Below are 23,031 nucleotides of genomic sequence, written 5' to 3' on the forward strand. Positions count from 1 at the left end.
TTTAAGAAAAAATCCTAAGAAATGTTTCTCCAGGAATCGAACTCAGGTCTTTCAAACCAAAGATGTGTATGCTAACCGCTTAAATGAATTCGGTTTTAATCGATCTTGGTGGGTTTCGAACCATGGTCCTTGAAAAGGATACACATATACTTTAAGAAAATAAATCTGACAGTGTAACACTTCTCAAATCAAACTTTTTATCGAACTAAACTTTTAAAATTTTCGAACTAGAAATTGAAACCAAGTTTTAGAAAAATCCTAAGAAATGTTTTTCCAGGAATCGAACTCAGGTCTTTCAAACCAAAGACGTGTATCCTAACCGCTTAGCTATGAATGAATTCGGATTTAATTATGCTTGGTGGGTTTCGAACCATGGTTCTTGAAAAGGATACACTTATACTTTAAGAAAATAAATCTGACAGTGTAACGCTTTCGTTCGTGGATTAAATAAAATGCTGATAGACTTCTTTGTGTGACGACATAGAAGCACATATGATTGAAAAAATGCAAACGTCAGCGGATCGCATTACTTTAGTTTTACTACGAACGTGTCAGCATGATTCATGGAAAAAAAAGCAAACATTGACATTCTCGTATGGAATATGAGGAAAATGAAATGTCGTCACAGTTACGACAAGTAGTGACATGATCCTGGCAGAAGGGAATTGGCATCGGAATTGCGATACTAGATGTTGTAACTATTGAGAAACGTGAATGACGTCACGATCGATTGTTACACATCGTTTTCGTTCGTGATTCATGACAAAAGCAGCGAGCGTTTTGATTGGTTCGTTGTGATGTCATTTTATAAATTTCCTCGTTTCTGATTGGCTGACGGTGACATCGTTTTCACAGCGACCTAAATAAAAATCTAAATTTCATTTTTCAAATCCTACATCGCTCTCAACTATCGTGTGATAAGGTCTGTTCTTGAAAAGTGTCTTCATTTAAGAAGCTTCATTGCACCGACTTTTTGTTCATTGAATTTGAGGTAAGTTCAGTGAGTCACCCAAGATTCGAAAATCATTTTTATTTTATATTTGTGGGGGTGGATCACTCATACACTGTTTTACTTTTAGTACGAAATATTTAGACTATGAAGAAATTAGTGGAATGGGAAAGTGGGAGTACGAATCAGGAACCCCCACACATTAGAAGTAAGCACGATAAATGATATGGTTTAGCGTCCCTTCAGCGAGCGCCCGTCGGGAATTGAACCATGGCCAGAAAAATGTGTATGCTTAGTTTTGAAAAGAATGCATTACAAAATTTCAGAAACTATGCCTGAGAATAATATGGTTCGATTCCCTTTGAAACCATTAGCGGCCCCTTCAGCTTAACATAATATTCGAGCAATCACCTGGGATTGAACCAGGGCCAGAGGCGTGTACGTCAATCATTTAGCTTAGTTTTGAAAAGAATGTATGATAACGCATGAGAATATTAAATTTCAGAAAAGGCTTGACAGCGATCCGATGTGGAAAGCAAACCCACCGAGGCTTGAACCAGGACCTTCCACGTTAGAAGCATGTACGCTAACCGCTTAAATAAAAAAGAGTGCATGAATATGTGATTAAAAAGATTTACGCTATACAGATTTTGTTTTGACAATTACGTATGTGTAACGTTAATGTTCGGTGAATCTCTTCAACTTGCAAACGCATCATTTAAAGGTCGTTGTGAGTAGAAAAAAAAATGCTGACGCGTGCTTTATCACATCTCAGTACTGATGAAACATTCATTCATTTCATGCATTCTTTTTATCACTATAGAATGATAGGTCAGTTAAATGCTGATGTAGTGCTCTCGAGTTTGACAGCAATAAAACACTCAGGGTTCGATTCCCGGCGGGGAGCTCATGTGGTTCGGATTCCACGTTAATCAGTAGGTCCACGTCTCATATAGCCTCGCTGCTGAACGGGACGCTAAACTAAAAATCAAAAAAAATCAACTCAAATTCACGCTGCTCAATTCCTTTTTTCCCATTACATATTTGTTTTACCGTACCTGTTTGTTTGTTTTCATTTTTTAATCATGGTCCAATCGGTTTTACTGTTCGCAATGAAATCACTCGTCATTATAGACGATTCATGTACGTTTATGTATTATGAGGTGCACGTCAACCATTTAGCTTAGTTTTGAAAAGAATGTATGATAACGCGTGAGAATATTAAATTACAGAATAGGCTTGACATGCCCCGACGTGGAAAAGCAAACCCACCGAGGCTTGAACCAGGACCTTCCACGTCCGAACCATGTACGCTAACCGCTTAGTCACAATAAAAAAAAATACGCTATACAGATTTTGTTTCGACAATTACGTATGTGTTACGCTAATGTTTGATGAATCTCTTCAACTTGCAAACGCATCATTTAAAGGTCGTTGTGAGTGGGGAAAATGCTGACGCGTACTTTGTCACATCTCAGCACTGATGAAACATTCATTCATTTCATGCATTCTTTTTATCACTATAGAATGATAGGTCAGTTATATGCTGATGTAGTGCTCTCGAGTTTGACGACAATAAAACACTCATTTCAGTAACATAATTATTTAAAAAAAACTTTGATTTCTAGTACGTGTGCTTTCATAATGAGATTTTGAACGTCACCGCCAGGGAATCAAACTCAGGACCTTTACATGAATTGTTTAGTTGAGAATTTATCATAAACGTTATGATTTCCTGTTTATCAGGTGATTAAGATTTTTCTTTCTTCTTTTCTTTTGTAGTAAATTCACGCTGCTCAATTCCTTTTTTCCATTACATATTTGTTTTACCGTACCTGTTTGTTTGTTTTCTCCTTTTCTAACAATGGCCGAATCGGGTTTTATTGTTCGCAATGAAATCACTCGTCATTATAGACGATTTAACATTGAAGGTAGAATGCTCGAAGTTCAATTCAACGCACCACCCGTAGGAACCGATATCATACAGTATGTACACAACAGTTTCCAAGCAATGCTGGACCATTTGTTAGCCAATGTCGACGATGAGGCGATGGTTGGTTTATCGGTAATATCACCACGGAACACGAATAAACCGTTTTGGGTGAGTTTTCGCCAAGCACGAAACTTAACACTGGAAACGATGTGGGCCTCGTTCGAAAGAGTGTTACAAAGTAACAATGCATTTCTTCTGCACGAGCCATTCACCGTTCATTTCCATCGTGTGGATATTCCACGTGGCTATGGTGGTTTGCGGCAAGGAGTACTTCAAAATGAAGAATTATTACGAATCAAGCGAGGGATTGTACGTGTAAAAAATCAAGATTCAAGGTGCCTGGCGTACGCCATTGTTATTGCTATTGGCCTGAAAAAATACAAGAATGTAGATGTAAAACGATATACACAGTATCAACATCAGAGAAAATGTATTGTGGACCAAGAAGTCGATGCGCTATGTGCAAATGCAGGAGTGAATTTGGATCATGGTGCCAGTGTAAATGAAATTCGACAATTCCAGTCATACCTTAAAGAATATAAAATTACTGTGTATACTAGTTTCACAGGCCATGACATCATGTACGAGGGACCGAACGATGAAAATCGCACTCCCATAAATTTGATTTGTTTGGCTGGCCATTTTGACATCATCCAATCTTTAACTGCTTGTTTTGCAACCAATTTCTACTGTGAGGCGTGCCATAAAAAGTATGATCAGCGTAACAGACATGTAAAAAATTGTCCTGTAACATGCTCCAAATGTCTACAGAGACCACTATGCGACAAGACTCAAACGCTGATATTATGCAAAGACTGCAATCGTCAATTTTACGGCGAAGAATGTTTTAATAATCATCGTAATATTGTATATCATCAAGGGGAACCTATATGCAAAATGGTGAAGCAATGTACTAGATGTTACAGAGTATATTCTTTTGTACGAAGTGGACAACGACATCATGATTGTAATGAGATCTTTTGCAATGTTTGTAAGAAGATTGTTCCAGGATCCCATCAATGTTTTATGCTTCCCGATCGCCAATGCTTGAAACCTGGTGTTCCTTCACTCATGCACGCAAAGAAAGCCTTGTTGATATTCTATGATATAGAATCTATGCAGGACACGAATATTGGCGATAATACGTATGTACACATTCCAAATTTATTGGTTGCACAACAAGTATGTTATGCATGTGTTGAAAACGCTAATATCCAGCAGTCTTGCAGTACGTGTGGTCAGCGCCAGCATATTTTCCAAGGAGAGGATCCAGTTTATAATTTTCTTCAGTACTTGCGGGAACGTCGTCCCAATATAAATAGGATTTTCTGTGTCGCGCACAACGCTAAGGGATACGATGGACATTTCATTTTAAAGGCTATGGTAGAACAATGCCAATGGAGACCTGACGTCATATTAAATGGAACCAAGATACTGAGTTTAACGTTGAATAATCTGACGTTCATTGACTCGTTGAACTTCCTACCTATGGCATTAAGTAAATTGTCAAAAGCGTTCAATTTACCCGCAACCAAAGGCTACTTCCCGCATTTCTTCAACACCAAGGAGAATCAATCGTATATTGGACCACTTCCAGAAACGAAGTATTATGGTGCAGATGAAATGGCCGTCGAAGACAGAAACAAGTTCATGCAGTGGTACAACGATCATCGTAATGACACGTTTGATTTTCAGAAAGAAATTCTCAAGTATTGTATTCAAGATGTCAATGTACTGCGACAAGCATGCGTTTCGTTTATGACGTCATTTGAAACAGAAACCAAAGTGAATCCCTTCTTGGAGACGATCACGATTGCCAGTGCTTCTAATTTAGTATTCCGCCGGAATTTCCTTAAACCCAACACCATTGGAATTCTACCGGCACATGGCTATCGATGGAGAAGTACCCAATCGATCGCTGCAATGCAATGGCTGGCCTACATTGAAAAAACCGAAGAAAAACAAATCTTACATGCGGCCCGACAAAAAGAAGTGTTTATTGCGGGATTCCATGTTGATGGTTACTACCAAGATCCTGAGACGTTAGAGGAGCACATCTACGAGCATGCCGGCTGTTTTTACCACGGGTGTAAAGTATGTTTTACTACAGGCCGTAATCAGCCCATCTACAGCAATCCAGAAGACACCATGGAATTCCGTTATGAACGAACGCAACGCAAAAATGCAAGACTGCGTGAATTGGGGTACATTGTACATGAAATGTGGGAGTGCGAATTTAATCAGTTCTTAAAACAAAATCCTGCAATGGCGACGTATCTGAAGAATCACCCGTACATGAACCGCAGACCATTAAATCCAAGAGATAGTTTTTTTGGAGGAAGGACCAATTGCGTGAAATTGTACCACCAAGTCGACGAAAAAGCGGGGGAAGTAATAAAATATTTCGATATTGTCTCACTTTATCCTTATGTAAATAAGTGTGCTAAATACCCTGTAGGCCATCCACGAATTTATCTACAGGGTGATGAAAATATACCACCAATAAATAAAGTCAATGGTCTAATCAAAATGACGATATTACCAAGTCGCCATCTTTATCATGGTCTCCTGCCTTACCGATGTAACAAGAAACTACTGTTTCCACTGTGTGCTGCGTGTGCCGAAGAAATGAACCCAGACCCTACAGCAACGTGTACACACAACGACCAGGAGCGGTGCCTCACTGGAACATGGGTATCATATGAAATCCAGAAAGCAATAGAATTAGGATATCAACCAGTGGAAATTTTTGAAATTTGGGATTATGACATTGAACAATATGATCCCATCACGAAAACAGGTGGCTTGTTCACGGAATATATCAATACATTTTTAAAATCGAAAATGGAAGCGTCTGGCTGGCCTAGTTCCTGTGTGACCGAAGAAGACAAATCAAAATTCATACAAACCGTCCTGGAGCGTGAAGGTATTGCATTGGATCGGTCCAAAATTGAAAATAATCCTACACGAAGAAGCTTATCTAAGCTTTGTCTTAATGCTCTTTGGGGAAAACTTTCGCAAAGATCAAACTTTAGCCAGACCACAATTATTGATCGGCCGGAAGAATTTTATGAAAAACTCACTTCCCCCGACATTAAACTCCATCAAATTGTACCCATCAATGATACGATGTTGTATGCGTTCTGGGAGTACAATGAACATGTGCCTGTTCAAAACCGAAACACCAATGTCGTGTTAGGTGCATTTACAACATGTCAGGCACGTCTGGAACTGTACAAGTACCTGGAAATGTTGCAGGAACGTGTTTTATATTTCGACACGGATTCTGTAATATTTACGGAGAAGCCCGGGGAGCCAACCATTGAACCTTCAACGTACTTGGGATGCTTATCGAATGAGATGGAGTCTTACGGACCACGAGCATACATCAAGACATTTGTCAGTGGAGGACCAAAAAATTACAGCCTAGAAATATACAATCCGGATACCAACGTCACCAGTTACATATGTAAAATTAGAGGATTTACATTAAATTACAATGCAGGACAACAATTAAATTTCAACACGCTAAAAGAAATGATTACAAATCAATGCCGTGGACAAGTCACCATCACTATCCCCCATAAGATATGCAGAACCAAAGACCATACCATCGTCACACGCAAAGAAGAAAAAATGTACAGTATCCAGTACACAAAACGTCGATTTAAAGAAATCAATTCTTATGATACGGTTCCGTACGGGTACGTTAAAAAACAGAAGATGGAACTGGAAAAAGAAGATGAAAAAGAAAAAACTGTAAACACCCAATAAGGCCGCCATTTCTTTTTTTCCTTTTCCTTTTTCCACTCCTTAACCACAAAGCAGCAACACCAAGAAGAAAATGAAGTACCCACAAGAGTTCATAAACCATCAACACAACCATCAGTGGAAGAAAATGCAGTTATCTCGTATCCAAGGAGGAACCTTGACCATAAAGGAGCAACACCTAGAAAAATGCAGTACCCAGAAGAGTTCATAAACATCCATCGGTGAAAAAAATGCAGTGATCCTGTACCCGAGGAGGAAGATGAACCTAAACAGATCCATCATTTACGAGTAAGTTTTATTTCTCTCTTATCAATATTGACTCATTTTTATTGTTTCAGAAAAAAAGAGAATTCATAAAGTAATCCGTCGTTTCTTCTTTTTCTTTACAGGATACGTCTACAAGATTCGAAGATGATGACGCGTCCAACATATTCATTAATTAGATCCTGTATTTATTATGTTAATAAACATGTATAGGAAGAGCACATACTTTTCGTTAAAATACAACAAGTTGAAAAAAAATATGTTTTATTATTTCTTGAAACCCTGAACACTTGTTTTCAAATCATGGTAATCTTGAAAATTTAAGGTGGAAAATATATTCAAGATTTGGTTTACATGATTTTGTTCGAAAAATAATTAAAGAATTTTTTTAGTGTCCAAAATTTGATTTTTAATTTAGTTCGAAAAATTTTTAATTTGAAAATTTTCAAATGTGGTTTACATCTTTAGTTCGAAACTTATTTTTAAAAATTGGTTCGAAATTTTTTTAAAATTTTTAGTTCGAAAAATTTTGATTTGAAAATTTAGTTCGAAAGTTTTTAGTTTAAAATATTTTTCGAAAAATTTTTAATTTTTTTTAGTTCGAATTTTTTTTGGGTTCGAAAATTTTTTGTTCGAAAATTTTTTGATTTGAAAATTTAGTTCGAAAGTTTTTAGTTTAAATTTTTTAGTTCGAATTTTTTTGAAATTTTTGTTTCAAAATTTTTAGTTCGAAAATTTTTTGTTTTAAAATTTTTTAGTTACAAATTTTTTTTTAGTTCGAAAAATTTTTAGTTTAAAATTTCTTGCACTCTGCGGAACCGTTTCGAAAAGAATCGGAGCAGTTTAGGTTAAAAAAATCTGGCAACACTGTTTCCATTAATGAAGCGCTTACTGAGCGTTTAAAAAATCGCTTAAACTCACAACAATGTGTTATAAGAAATCTACAAGCGACACCCCTCTTTCACCATTGTTACTTCCAGAGACATAGGCTACTAATTCAAGGACAGGATCTCCATCAAGGTAAAAAAAAGCTGGTAATCATCTTATCTGTCAAAGAGAGAACGATAATATTTAATGTAAACTTCAGTACAATATCATACCATAAAAGGGTTATTTAAGGATGGGTTGAACCCTCCACGGGAACTTTAAGGTACCAAAAAGGATAACCATTAAAAAAAAAATCCAGGTCGAGGGTGATCACTGTCATACCACTCTGAATGTCTAGCATTGGGGTGAGGGTAAGATTATGTGACTTCTATCCTCCAATCAAAATTGAGGTACCAAAACATTCATCTTATCCATAAAATGAAACAAATGAGTGAGGGGTTTTCCCATGTAATCTGTTCACCGTGTGATGGGTCTAAAATCATGTGACCTCTATCAACCAATCAGAATCGAGATACCAAAGTATACATCAGAAAGGACACCCTAATTTCAAAAATCCTAGGACCTAAAATCACGTGATCTCTATCATCCAATCAGAATCAAGGTACCAAAGCACTCATCTTACCCGTAAAAGGAAACGAATTAGTAATGGATTTCCCCGCAAGGGTAAAACATGACGTCATACCATGTGACCTGTTCAGCGTGTAGCGGGTCTAAGATCATGTATCGTAGTACCAAAGTACTCATCAAAGAGGATACCCAAATTTCAAAACCCAGGGTCTAAGATCATGTGACCGCTATCAACCAATCAAATTCAAGGTACAGGATTCATCTTACCCGTAAAAGGGAACGAATTTCAAATATCGCAGGGTCTAAAATCACGTGACAGCTATCAACCAATCAGAAACACACATCTTACCCGTAAAAGGGAACAAATTTCAAAAACCCCTGGTGAGGTCGGGGTGACTCATGACGTCATACCACGTGACCTGAAAATTTGAATTTCCCGCGTGGGCGGGGCCTAACGTCACGTGACCTCTCTCAGCCAATCAGAATCGAGAAAATTTTTGCTGACTCGGCGCAATATACGTCGGTCCCTACTACTAATGGATGCCCTGAATAAATAAAGAAATAAAAGAAATAAAGAATGTGAAAACCCAACTATATTAATCAATGCAAACCCCCCCCAAAAAAATGCACTGAAAAATAAATAAATAAATAAATAAAAATAAATCACTTAGCCCTCACCTTCTCTCACCTATCCCTTAGCTTTTCCTTCATGCCCTTCCCGAAGAAAGGGTGTACCCCTTGACCGGTTTAACCTTGTAAAAAAAAAATTAAAAAAAAAATTGCTGTTGAACTGGCCACCTGGAATCTCTAACCAGGTAAAAAAAATAGGGTATTCGTAGCTGGCGAAGAAAAATAACCAAGTCACTTAGGCATTCCATCCCCATTGGTTTATTTTAGTCGCGATCTTCGTATATACGGTTGGATTACTTGCCTCTTTGAGGCCGAGGAAACAACCGTCGAATTATATTTAATACCTCCACGGAGGTTACGCACCAAATTGATCTTTTCTGTTGACGACCTTGCTATTTCTCTTGGCTTAACGATTTATTTTGGTACTCTCCTCTTCGGAGGTAGAGATAATTGAAGGAAGAAAATAGTTGACGACTTTGGCACTTACACCGGCGAACGATTACGTTAGTGCTTCCTCTTTGGAGGAAAGAGCACCTTAATAATCTCTAAACTTAGAGCTTTGCTCTAAAACAAGAATATACACAGGGACCGTCACTAACCCTTTGTGGTAAGCTGGCGCCATCTCCTACGTTAACTATCAAGATGGCCTCTCAGAAGACACCGGTCAAATCTGAGAAAAAGGCACAATCAAACAAGAATCCTAGTATCAGGGGCAAAATAATACGAGCAACTTATAAACCTGAAGACTTTCTTCTGCCATTGGGTAAACCCAAGCAAACAAACGTTCCACCGAAGTCAAAATTGAAAGCTCCTACACATAAGCAGACAAGTGCTTCGCAACCATCAACGTCAAATAACACCGAAGATATGGACTTCACTGTCGTAGGGACACTAAAGCGACGTAGGTCGTCTTTGGACAATCTCAACAAAGCAGAAAAACAAATTAACAGCACTCAAGAATATCCTCCACTTCCCACCAGTAACAAGTTCGATGCTTTGTCTTCCGAACAAACAGATAATGGTAGACCCATCAATAACACTGCAGTGACGAACAAGGCCTCCATTTCCAAGCCGCCTCCAATCTTCATATACGGAATTACCAACACATATACATTTATAAAGACCCTGTCACGAGCATTGAAGGAGCCTCCCTTAGCACAGCCCAACAAAGAGCGCATTCGACTTCAAGCGGCTAACAAAGACGATTATATAACTATCAAGACTTATTGTGAACAAACGAACACTGAATATGCCACAGGAGTAGCAAAAACTGAAAGGCCTATTAAGGTAGTTGTTCGAAAACTACCTATTGACACCGAATTGGATGACCTGAAAGAAGACTTTATAAGATTGGGCTACAAACCGACAAGCATCCATCAAATGTCTCGCAAGAGCAAGACGGATGACAAGAAAATACTGATGCCACTGTTCTTGGTTGCTTTGGAGAGAACTGCAGCTGTTAAAGAGATCTATGCAATTAACACATTGCTACATTACAAGGTCCAAATCGAACCCTATAAGCCTCCGTCCGTGCTGCAATGTTACAGATGCCAACGGTTGGGGCATTCGCAAGATACCTGTCAAGCCCACCTGCGGTGTCTCAAATGTGGGCAACTGCATTTCACACAGACTTGCAGTAAATCAGATACATCCACACCTGCCACTTGTGCGAATTGTCAGGGAGATCACCCGGCAAACTACCGTGGCTGTCCGGTATTCAAGTCCTATTCTGAGGCTCTTAAATTGCCAGCACAGCAACCGAAGAAACACCCAGATAAAACCAAGAAAAATACCCAAACCACATCAGATGAGGATCTTTCTATTCCCACTATTGTCAATGTCCAACCTGTGGCTACAGATGGTGACGACGCTGAAGCTTCCACTTCATCCCACACCAATTCAGCTTCTACTCAACAACAGGAAAGCCCTAAAGAAGATCTAGACATAAAGTCCGTTCTTTCATTCCTCAAGGGCTTAAATTTCCGCAAAATCATAACCCATATCAAACGTGGTATTACACGTTTCCGACAAGCTGCAGACTCAGCTTCCAAGGCTGCAGCAGTCATCGAAACAATAGCGGAAATGGTTGACGATGGCTGTTTCTAACTCCAGCGTCCTACATCACACACTTGTCCTCGCTACATGGAATGCAGATGGTCTCGAGGGGCAGAAACATATGCTGATTAGATTTCTCACACACCACAGAGTTGATGTCATGTTTATACAAGAAACACACTTCACTGCTCGTATCACTACTTGGCGACTACCCAATTACATTGTGTATCGACAGGATAGAGTGGGCAGACAGAAGGGAGGATTACTACTCATAATCAAAAAGGCATTCCCCGTCAGGTCAATTACAATACCACCCTTACTAACTTTGGAGGCACTTGGTGTTGAGCTAATAACTCCAGGCGTTCCATTAATATTGGTTACCGGGTACAGGTCCCCGGCCACACAACTAGAGCCCACAGACTTCGATGTCATTGCTAACCTAGGACCAAAAGTCATCTTAGCTGGAGATCTCAATGCTAAACATGGAGAATGGAACTCGATTACTCCAAACACTGCTGGAGATGATTTACATGAATATCTACTTACCTCCAACTTCATCATTAGTGCTCCACCTGACCCAACTCATTATCCAAAATTCGGCGGACAACCCGATGTTCTTGACGTCGCTCTTTGCAAAGATGTATCATTTAGTGTTCATCCTTACGTCATTTCGGATTTAGATTCTGACCACGATCCAGTCATTTTTCACGTCTCGCACCGCAGCATCGCTCATTCTGCCCCTATCTTCAAGCAAATAGAAACTGATTGGCATCTTTTCAAACAAGAACTGAACACTATGATCGATCTACGAGATCGGCCCGCCACCATTGAGGACATCGACCAAGCGGTCTCTCACATCACGTTAGCACTTCGCACAGCAGAGGCAGCGAGCTCCATCTCCATAATCTCTCCAACGCAAACCGGGCAATGTGACAGTTTCCACCTACAACTCTATATTCATCTAAAACGTTGGGCTAGACGTCGATGGCAGCATACACTACATCCAGCATACAAAACGCTCTGGAACAAACTGCGTACAAAGCTCAAGTTACTGACAACGCGACAAAATCAACAATATTGGGAAAACACTTTTCAAAATGTCACAGTAAATGACCGTAAAATTTGGACATACTGCAAATCATTCCAACGTGCTACAAATGCTTCCAAAGCAAGAGTCATACAAGGACCTCAAGGACTGACACAAGATCCTCAGTCGCAAGCGAACATTTTCGCTGACTCTCTGGAAGAACAGTTCCAGCCTAACAGAGCACGCCTCGATCCCTACCTCAAACAGCACATCCGAACCACACTATATAGCATAAGGACACAAAACCCAACACATGACCTCACCATAGTAACACCTCGGGAAATAGAAAGACACCTAAAATGTCTGCCAGGAAAGACAGCATCTGGGCCTGATGGGATTCGATCTGAGATCCTAAAACATCCAACTAGAAAACTGCTGGTCTTTTTAACCTATTTATTTAACGCCATATTTCAATTATGTTACTACCCCAAGACCTGGAAGGAAGCTCGTGTCATCACCATCCTCAAACCTGGAAAGAATCCACTGCTCCCGGAAAACTATAGACCGATAAGTCTTCTGTCGCACTTGAGTAAACTCTTTGAACGTGTGTTACTTTCGAGGCTGAAACAACATGTACTTAATAGAGACCTCCTTCCTTTCCATCAGTTTGGGTTTCGTGCCCAACATAGCACTACTACCCAACTCGTACGAGTGGTGGACCACTTAAAAGCGGCTTTTAACAGGAAACATCACACTCTTGGAGTCTACCTAGATGTCTCAAAAGCCTTTGATAAAGTCTGGTTATCAGGACTATTATATAAGATATACACTCAAGGTTTTCCGGATCGTCTTCTACTCTTACTTCATTCATATCTCATTGGCAGAAAATTTCATGTGTCTGTTGACGGTGTCAAATCCACGTCTAGATCTATCAAAGCAGGTGTTCCACAGGGCGCTGTACTTTCACCGCTCTTATATAATCTATACACGGCAGATCTCCCGACCTTACCGCATTGCTTTTTCGCAACATATGCTGATGATACTGCCTTTTTCACGACCAGCAGCTCACTTGCGCAATGTTACATCTACATGCAAAGACAACTAAACAGTTTTCAGGAATGGGCAAGACGTTGGAGGATTAACATCAATGCAGGCAAAAGCTGTGCTGTCATTCACAGTAAGAGACGCATCCGTGTTCCACGAAATTTAATCTATGAGAATGCTCGTATTCCTCACGCTCTGCAAGCCAAATATTTGGGTGTAACCTTAGACCGTGGTTTAACGTTCGCCGCTCACATCAGGGACCTCAAACAAAGGGCCTTACGAAAAATTTCAGCGTTATACCCCATCTTTCGCTGCAGTTCACTTTCCCATGAGGTTCGAGTTCACATCTTCAAGATGATAGTCCTATCTACAATCTCTTATGCATGCCCTGCCTGGCAACATGCTTCACCAAGTCATATACAAACACTCGAAAGTGTACAAACTCGGGCTGGTCGTATAATCACTGGTCACGACAGATACACACGAAACAGTCAGATTCTGGAAGATTTAGAGCTATCCACTGTTAGAGAAGTTATACGGCATTTGCACAGTAAGTTCTGGCGTACTTTACCCAGACATATTAATCCCGCCATAGCTAACATCGGCACTGAATGCACTCTCCGGAACGTCCATCGTACGCCACGTCTTTAATATCTTTCCAGAACTCGTAATGCACTCATAATCAGCTACTCTGCGACAGTTGCAGACGTAGACTTCCATCCATAACAAAACAATAGTAATTTCCAACTAACTACCAACATATCTTTATATATTTTTATACAGTCCTACTCATGGAGTCAGGGGCTTTGGCCCGATACTCTATACAAAACTACAACATTACCGTGACCGTGACCGTGACCGTGCTGTTGGAACTGGCCACCTGGAATCTCTAACCAGGTAAAAAAAATAGGGTATCCGTAGCTGGCGGAGAAAAATAAGCGAGTCACTGAATTATCCTTCCCCATTGGTTGAATCGCGAACTTCTGAAATACGGTTGGATTACTTACCTCTCTGAGGATTAAGGAAACAACCGTCGAATTGGTTTAAGCCTCTACGGAGGCTAACACATCTAATTGACTTTACTCTTGACGAACTTGCAATTCTCTTGGGCTAACGATTTGTTTTTGATATTCTCCTCTTCGGAGGCCTATATCACCGAAAATAATTGACGACATTGGCACCTCCACCGGATACCGATTTTATTAGTGCTTCCTCTTCGGCTTTGGCCCTAGGACTTCTCATCCCTATGGCGGACTCTGGCAATGCTTCCGGTCCATCGACTCTGGTTCAAACAACTCCATTGAACATTGGCCCACATGGTCGCCAAAAAACGCAACCGCGTATTGTTACCGGCACTACACGGCTAGTACCAACTACCACCACGGTTCCTACCACTTATGCAAACTGTGTCACTACCGGACAACGAATTCGATCCAGATCTCTTTCTGACGGCGAACAAACCTTAGATCCCAAAAAACAACGGCTTACACCAATAACAGATCCTACTGCTACTAATGTCAGCAACAATATGGATTGGGCATCCACTTCCACTGGAAATCAATTAACTTTACACCAAGAAACAATTTATAACTTCCTACTAACTGATTTCGATCCAAAATACGAGACAGTGCGCGCTGTCTTTCAACAACTAGTAAAGTATGTTCCTCGTCCAGAAATACGAGAAATCATCAAGACGCGCCGGGGTATCATTCTGAAATCGACAAATCCGAACTTCGCTACACACGTCCGCAACAAAGCTACTTTCGAAATTTTTGGGTTAAAAGCAAAAATATCAACTTTAAGTTCCAGCGGACGAAAAACACCACCTCCACCACGGCGTCCTCCAATGTTATCTGTCGTCATACGGGGAGTGGAACCTGAATTCACTGATGAGGAAATTTACTCCGAATTACACCAAGAAGGACTACCTGTCAAGCGTTGTTTACGTATCAAGAATAACCAGGGTCCAACATACTTAGTCCGCGTTCTTACTGATCAACAACAACTGATCGACCAACTGCTTCTCCACGGTGCATATATATACCGGCGTCGTTACAAGGTGGAACCACACCAGCACCTCTGCCTGTTAGATGCGAGAAATGCCAACAATACAATTCCCATCCGACATCTGAGTGTCCGAACACCATCAAATGTGGCTACTGTTCACTTGACCATCCCACAAAAAGCTGCCCTAATCTTAAGGAGCCACCACATTGCGTTCGATGTTCTGAGGGACACCCTACCTATAGCTACAAGTGTAAAGCTAAACCTAAACCCGATCCAGCTAAGCCAGAACTCGTTGTACCCATACGCTCTGTTGACACTCCAACACCGCCAGCAAATTCGCTGCGCCATCCAATAACTGTTGAAGACCTATTACGCTTCCTCACTATTTCTCTACAAAATATCCATCCTTTTGATCGCAATCATATCCTGAATCAGATCATGTATGCAGCCAAATTACTGTTTAACTTACAACTTCATGCTACATATTCCGGACCTACGGTTCACTTTCAAATTCAACCACTCGAAGTCTACGTTTAATATGGGTACTTCTGCATACGCTAGAATAATACGTATCATTATGGCTTATAACTTACTTTTTCTTAACATTCGATCAGTCTTAACACACCATGTGCTCTTTACACAACTTCTTCAAGAAGAACAAATTGCAGCCTTTGCACTTAACGAAACGTACCTCGCACCACATTTGAACTGTTACTTTCCGAAATATCACTTGCTCCGACATGATGCTCCATCTGGTCCAAGAGTCTACGGAGGTACAGCTATAGGTGTTAGCCAACGCCTTCCTTATAGAGCAGTCACGGTTCCACTTCCGCTCACAGTCCACCTTCCTGAGCATAATGTCACGACTATTTATTTTCGAGGCCGCACTGTTACCTTCGTTACCATATATTTTCGACCAGGCAAACCAATCAACTACGAATTCTTTCGATACATCGATTCTACCTTTCAACACTACATTATCATGGCGGATCTAAACATTCATAGTCGGTCACAGCGGGACAAAACTAACTTTTTAGACTTTCTTCACACTGAAACAGTTGCTGAGTTCCATGTTCTACCGAAACCTACACGCCCCGTCAGCAATACTACTCCTGATGTTGTCATCACATCAACATCTCTCTCGCAGAGTATTCATATCGATGTGCTTGATTCAATTGGTAGTGATCATGTGCCTATCAAACTTACACTTCACTGTTCTCCTCGCTCTCAATCTAGCATACCTCCTCAGAAAGTATTCTGTTACAAACGAGCCAATTGGGAACAATATCGCTCCGATCTGGACACTGCTGTTAATAACTTGCTCATGCCTACTACACAATACGATCTTGATCACACAATTGCTAATCTTACTGAATCTATTCAAGAAGCAGCACAACGCTCCATTCCAACAACAGAAATACAATTGCATAAACCAAAATTGCCTCCCCATTATTTACCTTTCATATCCGCTTCTCGTAGAGCACATCGCGAGTATCTCGCTACAGGTAATCTTGAAGCGCTTCGGCTTCATCGCCAATACCTTAGGATTACGCATAACTATATTGTTGCATATAAGAAACGCCATTGGATTCAGACTTGTAACACACTTGCAAGTGAATCACACCCTAGTAAATATTGGCGCAAATTTCATCAACTCACAGGGACAGTTTCTCGCACACCATACCCCATTGTTCAAAATAATCAGGCAGTCATCACTGATAGGGATAAAGCTAATACGTTTGCTTCATTTTTTCAAGATATTTTTACACCTCTCCCAGGTTGGCATACATCGCAACGCCTACAAAAGTCAATAAACCGACTTACAGATCCCTCTTCTGCTTTTCTGCGCCCATCTATCAACCACTCTTTGGAACCCAATAATCAACTTACTACTCCGATCCAACCAGACGACATTCGCCAAACATTATTCCGTAAACGCAACACTGCCCCAGGATTTGATTCTGTTACGTATGTACTCATCAGGCAAGCTCCACCTTCTTTTCTTCTTTTTCTCAGCACCATATATACTTTCATCCTCCGAACTGGATTTTTTCCAATCGACTGGAAATACTCAAAAGTTCTTCTCTTCCCGAAACCTAAGAAACCTCCGTCTGACGTCCAGTCTTATCGCCCTATTCACCTCACTAGTTGCCTCTGTAAAATTTTGGAACGAATTCTAGTCCGCCGCATGCACGATCACCTTGCAACTCATAACCTACTTCCTATTCACCAAGCCGGTTTTCGACCTCATTTTAGTACGCTGGATCAACTATTACGACTATCCACGGCTATTTATAATCAATACAACACAGGTTTCCCTTCTTGTCTGGTAGCCTTTGATCTAGAGAAAGCATTCGATAAAGTCTGGCACCCTGGTTTACTTTACAAACTCCATAACTATCTCCTACCATCATCATATATCAGGTTCATACATTCCTTCTTATTAGTGAGGCTAGCATATATCTCTATTAACGGAACACTCTCTCATCCCATCTTCCTACAATCCGGCGTTCCTCAAGGTTCCTCCCTGTCTCCTCTATTATACTTATTGTATGTTGCCGACCTTGTTGTCCCACACAACATAAGCATATTTCAGTTTGCTGACGACACCGCCTTCTTCACGGCGGCCCGCACAGTGCAATCAATCAGTAAAACCATCCAAACGGCAATTGACGCATTCGTTCACTGGTGTAATATATGGCGGTTAAGTATTAATTCTACGAAAACTCAGGCTATTGTTTTCCTGCCACGTAGACGCCGTTCACGAATATACAGGAATCCAAGTCGATTAAACCTTCACGTAGATCATACACCTGTACTGGCGTCAAATACTCTGACTTATCTTGGTGTCATATTTGACGCCAAACTTACCTGGAATCCACATCTCACCAAGATCGTACGCCAAGCACAAAATCGGCTCAACCTACTCAAGCGCTTAGTTGGTGCAACCTGGGGGCTAAAAGCTTTAACAGTACTTAATACTTACAAGGCCTTTATGGGCAGCACATTAACATATGGACACACTGCCTGGACATCCGCCCCGCCAAAATTTTATCAGAAATTGGCAATCCTAGAACGTCATGCTCTACGCCTAGCGTATCGCATCACCTTACCGCATCCGACACGGTTACTTTACGAGCTGCATTTATTTTCCACCTTTATTGCATCATCTCGAACAGCTTCGTACTCGGTACGTTTGCAAGCGAATTGACCAGCAGCATCCCATGTTACTTGATATCCTACGGTACGATCGGGATCACGACGCACCTCCAACTTACGTCGATACTCCTCTCCAGCATTTCATGACTTTCTATCATTTACAACTAGATGATGCTGCAGTGGATCCCGAAATCTTCCACATCTATGAACCACGTGAGCTCTCATCATTCATCTACCCATCATATGCACCGTAACTACCTATTAACATGGGCTTCTTCTATTTCCATCAGTTCCTGAATCGCCCCAGGACCAGAAGATAACTTGCATTCGTCAGTACTAACATAACCCTGTGTGTGGCGTTCAGAGCACTGCATTCCATCTTCATCTACTTCTCTGCCCACTGCATCCTGCACTACAATCATTCAGTTTTGCTTCGCCATAATTCATCACGACATGCTAATAAATGTATTATTTTCTACAGTATTTTTGTGGCACACTTGGCCTCCCATCATATTATGTTTGATTTTCATTATATGTTATTTTTCACCCTTCAATCACCTCTCTGTATGTATGTGTACTCAATAAATGAATAAATATTAAATATGTACAACTCTTAGACCAACCACATTAAAGTGCAATCAACCTTTCTATTCATGAAGCACTTACCCGAAGAAAGGGCAAAACCCTTTAAACGGGACGACGGACAAAAAAAATCTTTGCTGTTATAGATGGTGTTACTGCGTAAGACACCAAATATATACACTCTTTTTTTTCATTGCATCTTGAATATGCTTTTGCATCACCTCTGTACTACGAGGAAATCATCTGTGCCCTACATGTAAGTCACCTGGTTACTGCGTGTATGTGCTACGTGTAAATCACCGCTGTCCTACATGTAAATCACCTGTGAACTACATGTAAATCGAATACGTGCTACTTGTAAATCACCTGCGCGGTAGGTGTAAATCACTTGTGCAGGACGTGCACGTGTGTATTGCACATGTTCTGTGCACGTGAAGATGTTGAATAGGACCTGTGACGTATATGTGCATCACATGTACAGGCGTGCATTTATACAGATGATGCACATGTTGCATCCGTGCAATTGTACATGTACTATACGGATACTGTACGTGCATTGTGCTGTCTGGGTTGTTGTATGTATTTTTTTATGAATGGTCCCCCCAAATTTACAGAGAAATCGGGGCCGTTGGTAACTGGCAAAAAATATAGTCTATTTCGTAAATATATTTATATCACGACTTATATTATGGTTACCACAGTCGTTGTGTAAAAATGTTCTTATGCTTCGTGTCTACATCTGTTGACAGTGTGTGTATCACTAGTACTGACACAAATGGCACGGGGGTATGAGGCGGACATGACCTCTCCAATCTTGAAACTGAGGGATTGTGCCCCGAATAATCCGATTTGAAATGTCCTTTTTGGGGAGAAATGTGATTAATTGTGTCCGATTGCCAGAAGAAAAATTAGATGAAATTGATATTCCCCCAGAATAAGTGTCAAATCTGCACGCCTCACAATGTTGAAGGCAACTCTGCTCCCCTGATCCAACACAGTATTGTTTTTCAACATCATAAATATTTTCAACATCGCTTTATGGGAACGGTCTTACCCGTCCGCCGCCCAATATTGGAGACAGATTTTCGACGCTTAATAGAAGTGAAATAAGGGGTAATCTCCTTTGGTTATAGTAACATCCAGTATTACCAAAGAGGATTTCCTTCTCATCCCCCTTGTAATTTTCACACTGTCAACAGATGTAGGCACGAAGCGTCAAGAATATTTTTTATACAACGAGTGTGGTAACTATAATATAACTCGTGATATCAATATATTTACGAAATAGATTACATGGGGACAAGTGGGAAACACGAATTGCCTTATTTTACATCTACAACATCTACACACAATTTCAAACCTTTCGATCCACTCCCTCCCGTACTTCTATGATAATATTTACTTTTTGTGGAAGAGACCTTAGCCCCAATACTGTTTCTCCGCACAAGCTAAAAACAGATGTTTGCTTATTTTCTGCGTAGTGTCCCTACAAAAGTTTCGTTGCAATCCTGCATTTCTTTATAATTCGTAATCAAAGGTATGAAAGTTTTTTTTTTTTTTTTTTAAAGGAAAATACGAAACACATACTGCTATATGTTTACAATATCTGTGCACAATTACATTCACTTCAATCCACTACTTCTTACCTTTAGGGCGTCAACTTTCTCAATTTTGGGTAGGAATTTTACACTCTAAAACCGTTTTCCGCAGAAAATGAAAAAAAAAATATTCGTTTCCTCTTTGCGTATTGTTCCTACACAAAGTTTCGTTGCAACTCTTCATGACTTTTAGGCACTTCTGACATACTATTATTAGCAATTTTGATTAGCAAAGCTCCCACCCAAAATTTTGAACTTTGACGCCCGAAAATCAAAACGTGGACCGAAGCGAACGAAATTGTGCACAGATATTTCGACCCAAAATGAGGTAATATGTGTTTTATATTTTCCTGGGAAAAAAAGGTTGGGTGGACACGGATTCCGGAAAGCCTTAGATCATGAAATATCAAAATTGGTAATAACAGTATGTCAGAAGTGCCTAAAGGTCATGAAGAGTTGCCATTATTATTATTATTATTATTATTATTATTATTATTATTATTATTATTATTATTATTATTATTATTATTATTATTATTATTATTATTATTATTATTATATCCGTGAAAATTTGATAGTTCAAGTATTGAAACATCCGAGTATCCAAATATCAGAAGAAAATAAAACGTGCGTCATCGCCAATCAATCGCCACCAAAAACTCTAAAGTAAAAAAATGTACTGGTCGTTCGTGGATCCGATTCGATTCGACTACAATCAGATCACGGGCGTCGTTAGCGGGTGGGTGGGGGGTTCGCGTCCCCCCAGACTTTAGTCAAGTATATTTAAAGAAACTATACTACTTTGTATATGTAACTTTCGTCGGAAAGAGGATTTTGATTTTGATCCATCCGACCCCCCCCCCCAGATTTAAAAAGCTAACGACGCCAGTGTTCAGATTACTGGTCTAGCGTCTTGACCACTTAACCACAATTACTACGCAGTAACTTATTTCAGGTTGAAAAGAACACGTTTAAAAAAAAAACAAAAAGAACGTTTTTTATGTTTAAAACATGTTTTTTTTTTTTTTAGTTTAAAACGTTTTTAACGTTTAAAACAAGGTACCGTAAAACCTACTTTGACAGGTTTTGGACTAGTTTAGATGTGTACACGGGACACTTTCTGCAACCAATGAATGATACTATTCTCATCATAACAATAGGTATCTAGGCTATCACATCCACTACTAAACCTAAGTTTCTACAAGTAAGTTTTGGCGGGAAGAAATTAAGAAATACCGGTCAAAGTAGCCCCGGGAGTGAGGCTACTTTGACATCTTATGTATTTGCTGCATAAGGCAGGGGTGCCCACAAGGGGGGCTATGACGCAAACTGCGTCATTGAAATATTTGGGGGGTAAAAATCTATATAAATATGTTTGAGAGGGTGTAAAAATTAATCGAAAAGATTTTTTTCCATGGAAGAACACCTACGGATAGGCGATTGAGGGGGGGTGCGTCATGGCCATGAGGGGGGGGGCACCACTGCATAAGGTCAAAGTTATTCAACGTATGGAGTTATTTTGACATGGAATTTATGTAAAGTGTATAAAACACTGTTTTGGTCATGTGTAAAGTACGGTATGCTGTATACTTGATAAGCACGAAATCTTTATTTTGTTGTGGTACATCATTATACACCACTAAAAAAGTTTTTCTAAAGCTTTACTTTTAACATCTTTTACTTTCAACATACACAGTGCTTTACCTTACATTGTTACTTTATTTTTTACTCTATTTTTTTTACTTTACTTTACTTTTAACATAATTACTTATGTATCGGTATGTTATCTTTAAATGTAACAATGGAAAGAAAAACCTTAGTCGTCAACATCACAGTCGTAACAAGCATGTTGAGGATTTTTTGATCCACCATTACAAAACCCATACACCCATTTTTTGCACAGGACACATTGAATCCACTTTCTATATCGTCAGAGTGCGAATTAGGTTATTCATTTTTGGGGGGAATAAACAGTGGCGGACTAGAAGTCCTTATATTATATATTGGGGGACAGGAAGGATAGTGAGAGGGGGTAGAAATACAATGGGAGAAATCCCTCATCCCCTCCGGCAATTCGCACCGTGGACACCATATCAGCCTTTATCTATGAAAGTATATGCAACAATTCTCACAGGAAGCACGAATTGCTCATCTGTCAAAGTAGCCCCACTCTATGTCAAAGTAACCCTAAATGTCAAAGTAGCCCCGTTTTACGGTACTTTGTTTTAAACAAAAAAAAAAAAAAAAAAAAAACACGCTTAATATGTTCATTTTGTTTAAAACAATAATCTAAATAGGCATATACTGTATACCGGTATTCCATTTTTACACGCTAACAGGTATTACTTGCCATCTATATTCAACCTTTAGATCAAATTTCTGGAACTTTCCTAATCTTGATCCGTCCAAATGTTCAATTCCGGAGAAAGAAATCGGGGATTTCCCAATTTCTGTTCACTGAATATGTAGTTTCTTTGTGTTGCGTTCTACTGATCGT

General features: G+C 39.9%; 1 protein-coding gene across 1 annotated transcript; it reads left to right on the top strand.

The window, feature by feature from the left end:
- Positions 1-4,367: 4,367 nt before the first annotated feature.
- Positions 4,368-7,221, top strand: LOC145684718 (uncharacterized). The gene is made up of 2 exons (XM_081757092.1): positions 4,368-7,001; positions 7,103-7,221. Exon 1 carries the CDS (start codon positions 4,431-4,433, stop codon positions 6,714-6,716), a length of 2,286 nt encoding a protein of 761 aa, XP_081613218.1. The 5' UTR covers positions 4,368-4,430; the 3' UTR covers positions 6,717-7,001; positions 7,103-7,221.
- The last annotated feature ends 15,810 nt before the right edge of the window (positions 7,222-23,031 follow it).

The sequence above is a fragment of the Thermobia domestica genome, chromosome 5 (genome assembly GCF_964235325.1).
Source record: "Thermobia domestica chromosome 5, izTheDome1.hap1.1, whole genome shotgun sequence".
Lineage (NCBI taxonomy): Eukaryota > Metazoa > Arthropoda > Insecta > Zygentoma > Lepismatidae > Thermobia > Thermobia domestica.

What these genes read in the sequence shown, in the direction of transcription:
- LOC145684718 (XM_081757092.1), top strand. Translation starts at nt 4,431, where the DNA reads ATGGCATTAAGTAAATTGTCAAAAGCGTTCAATTTACCCGCAACCAAA.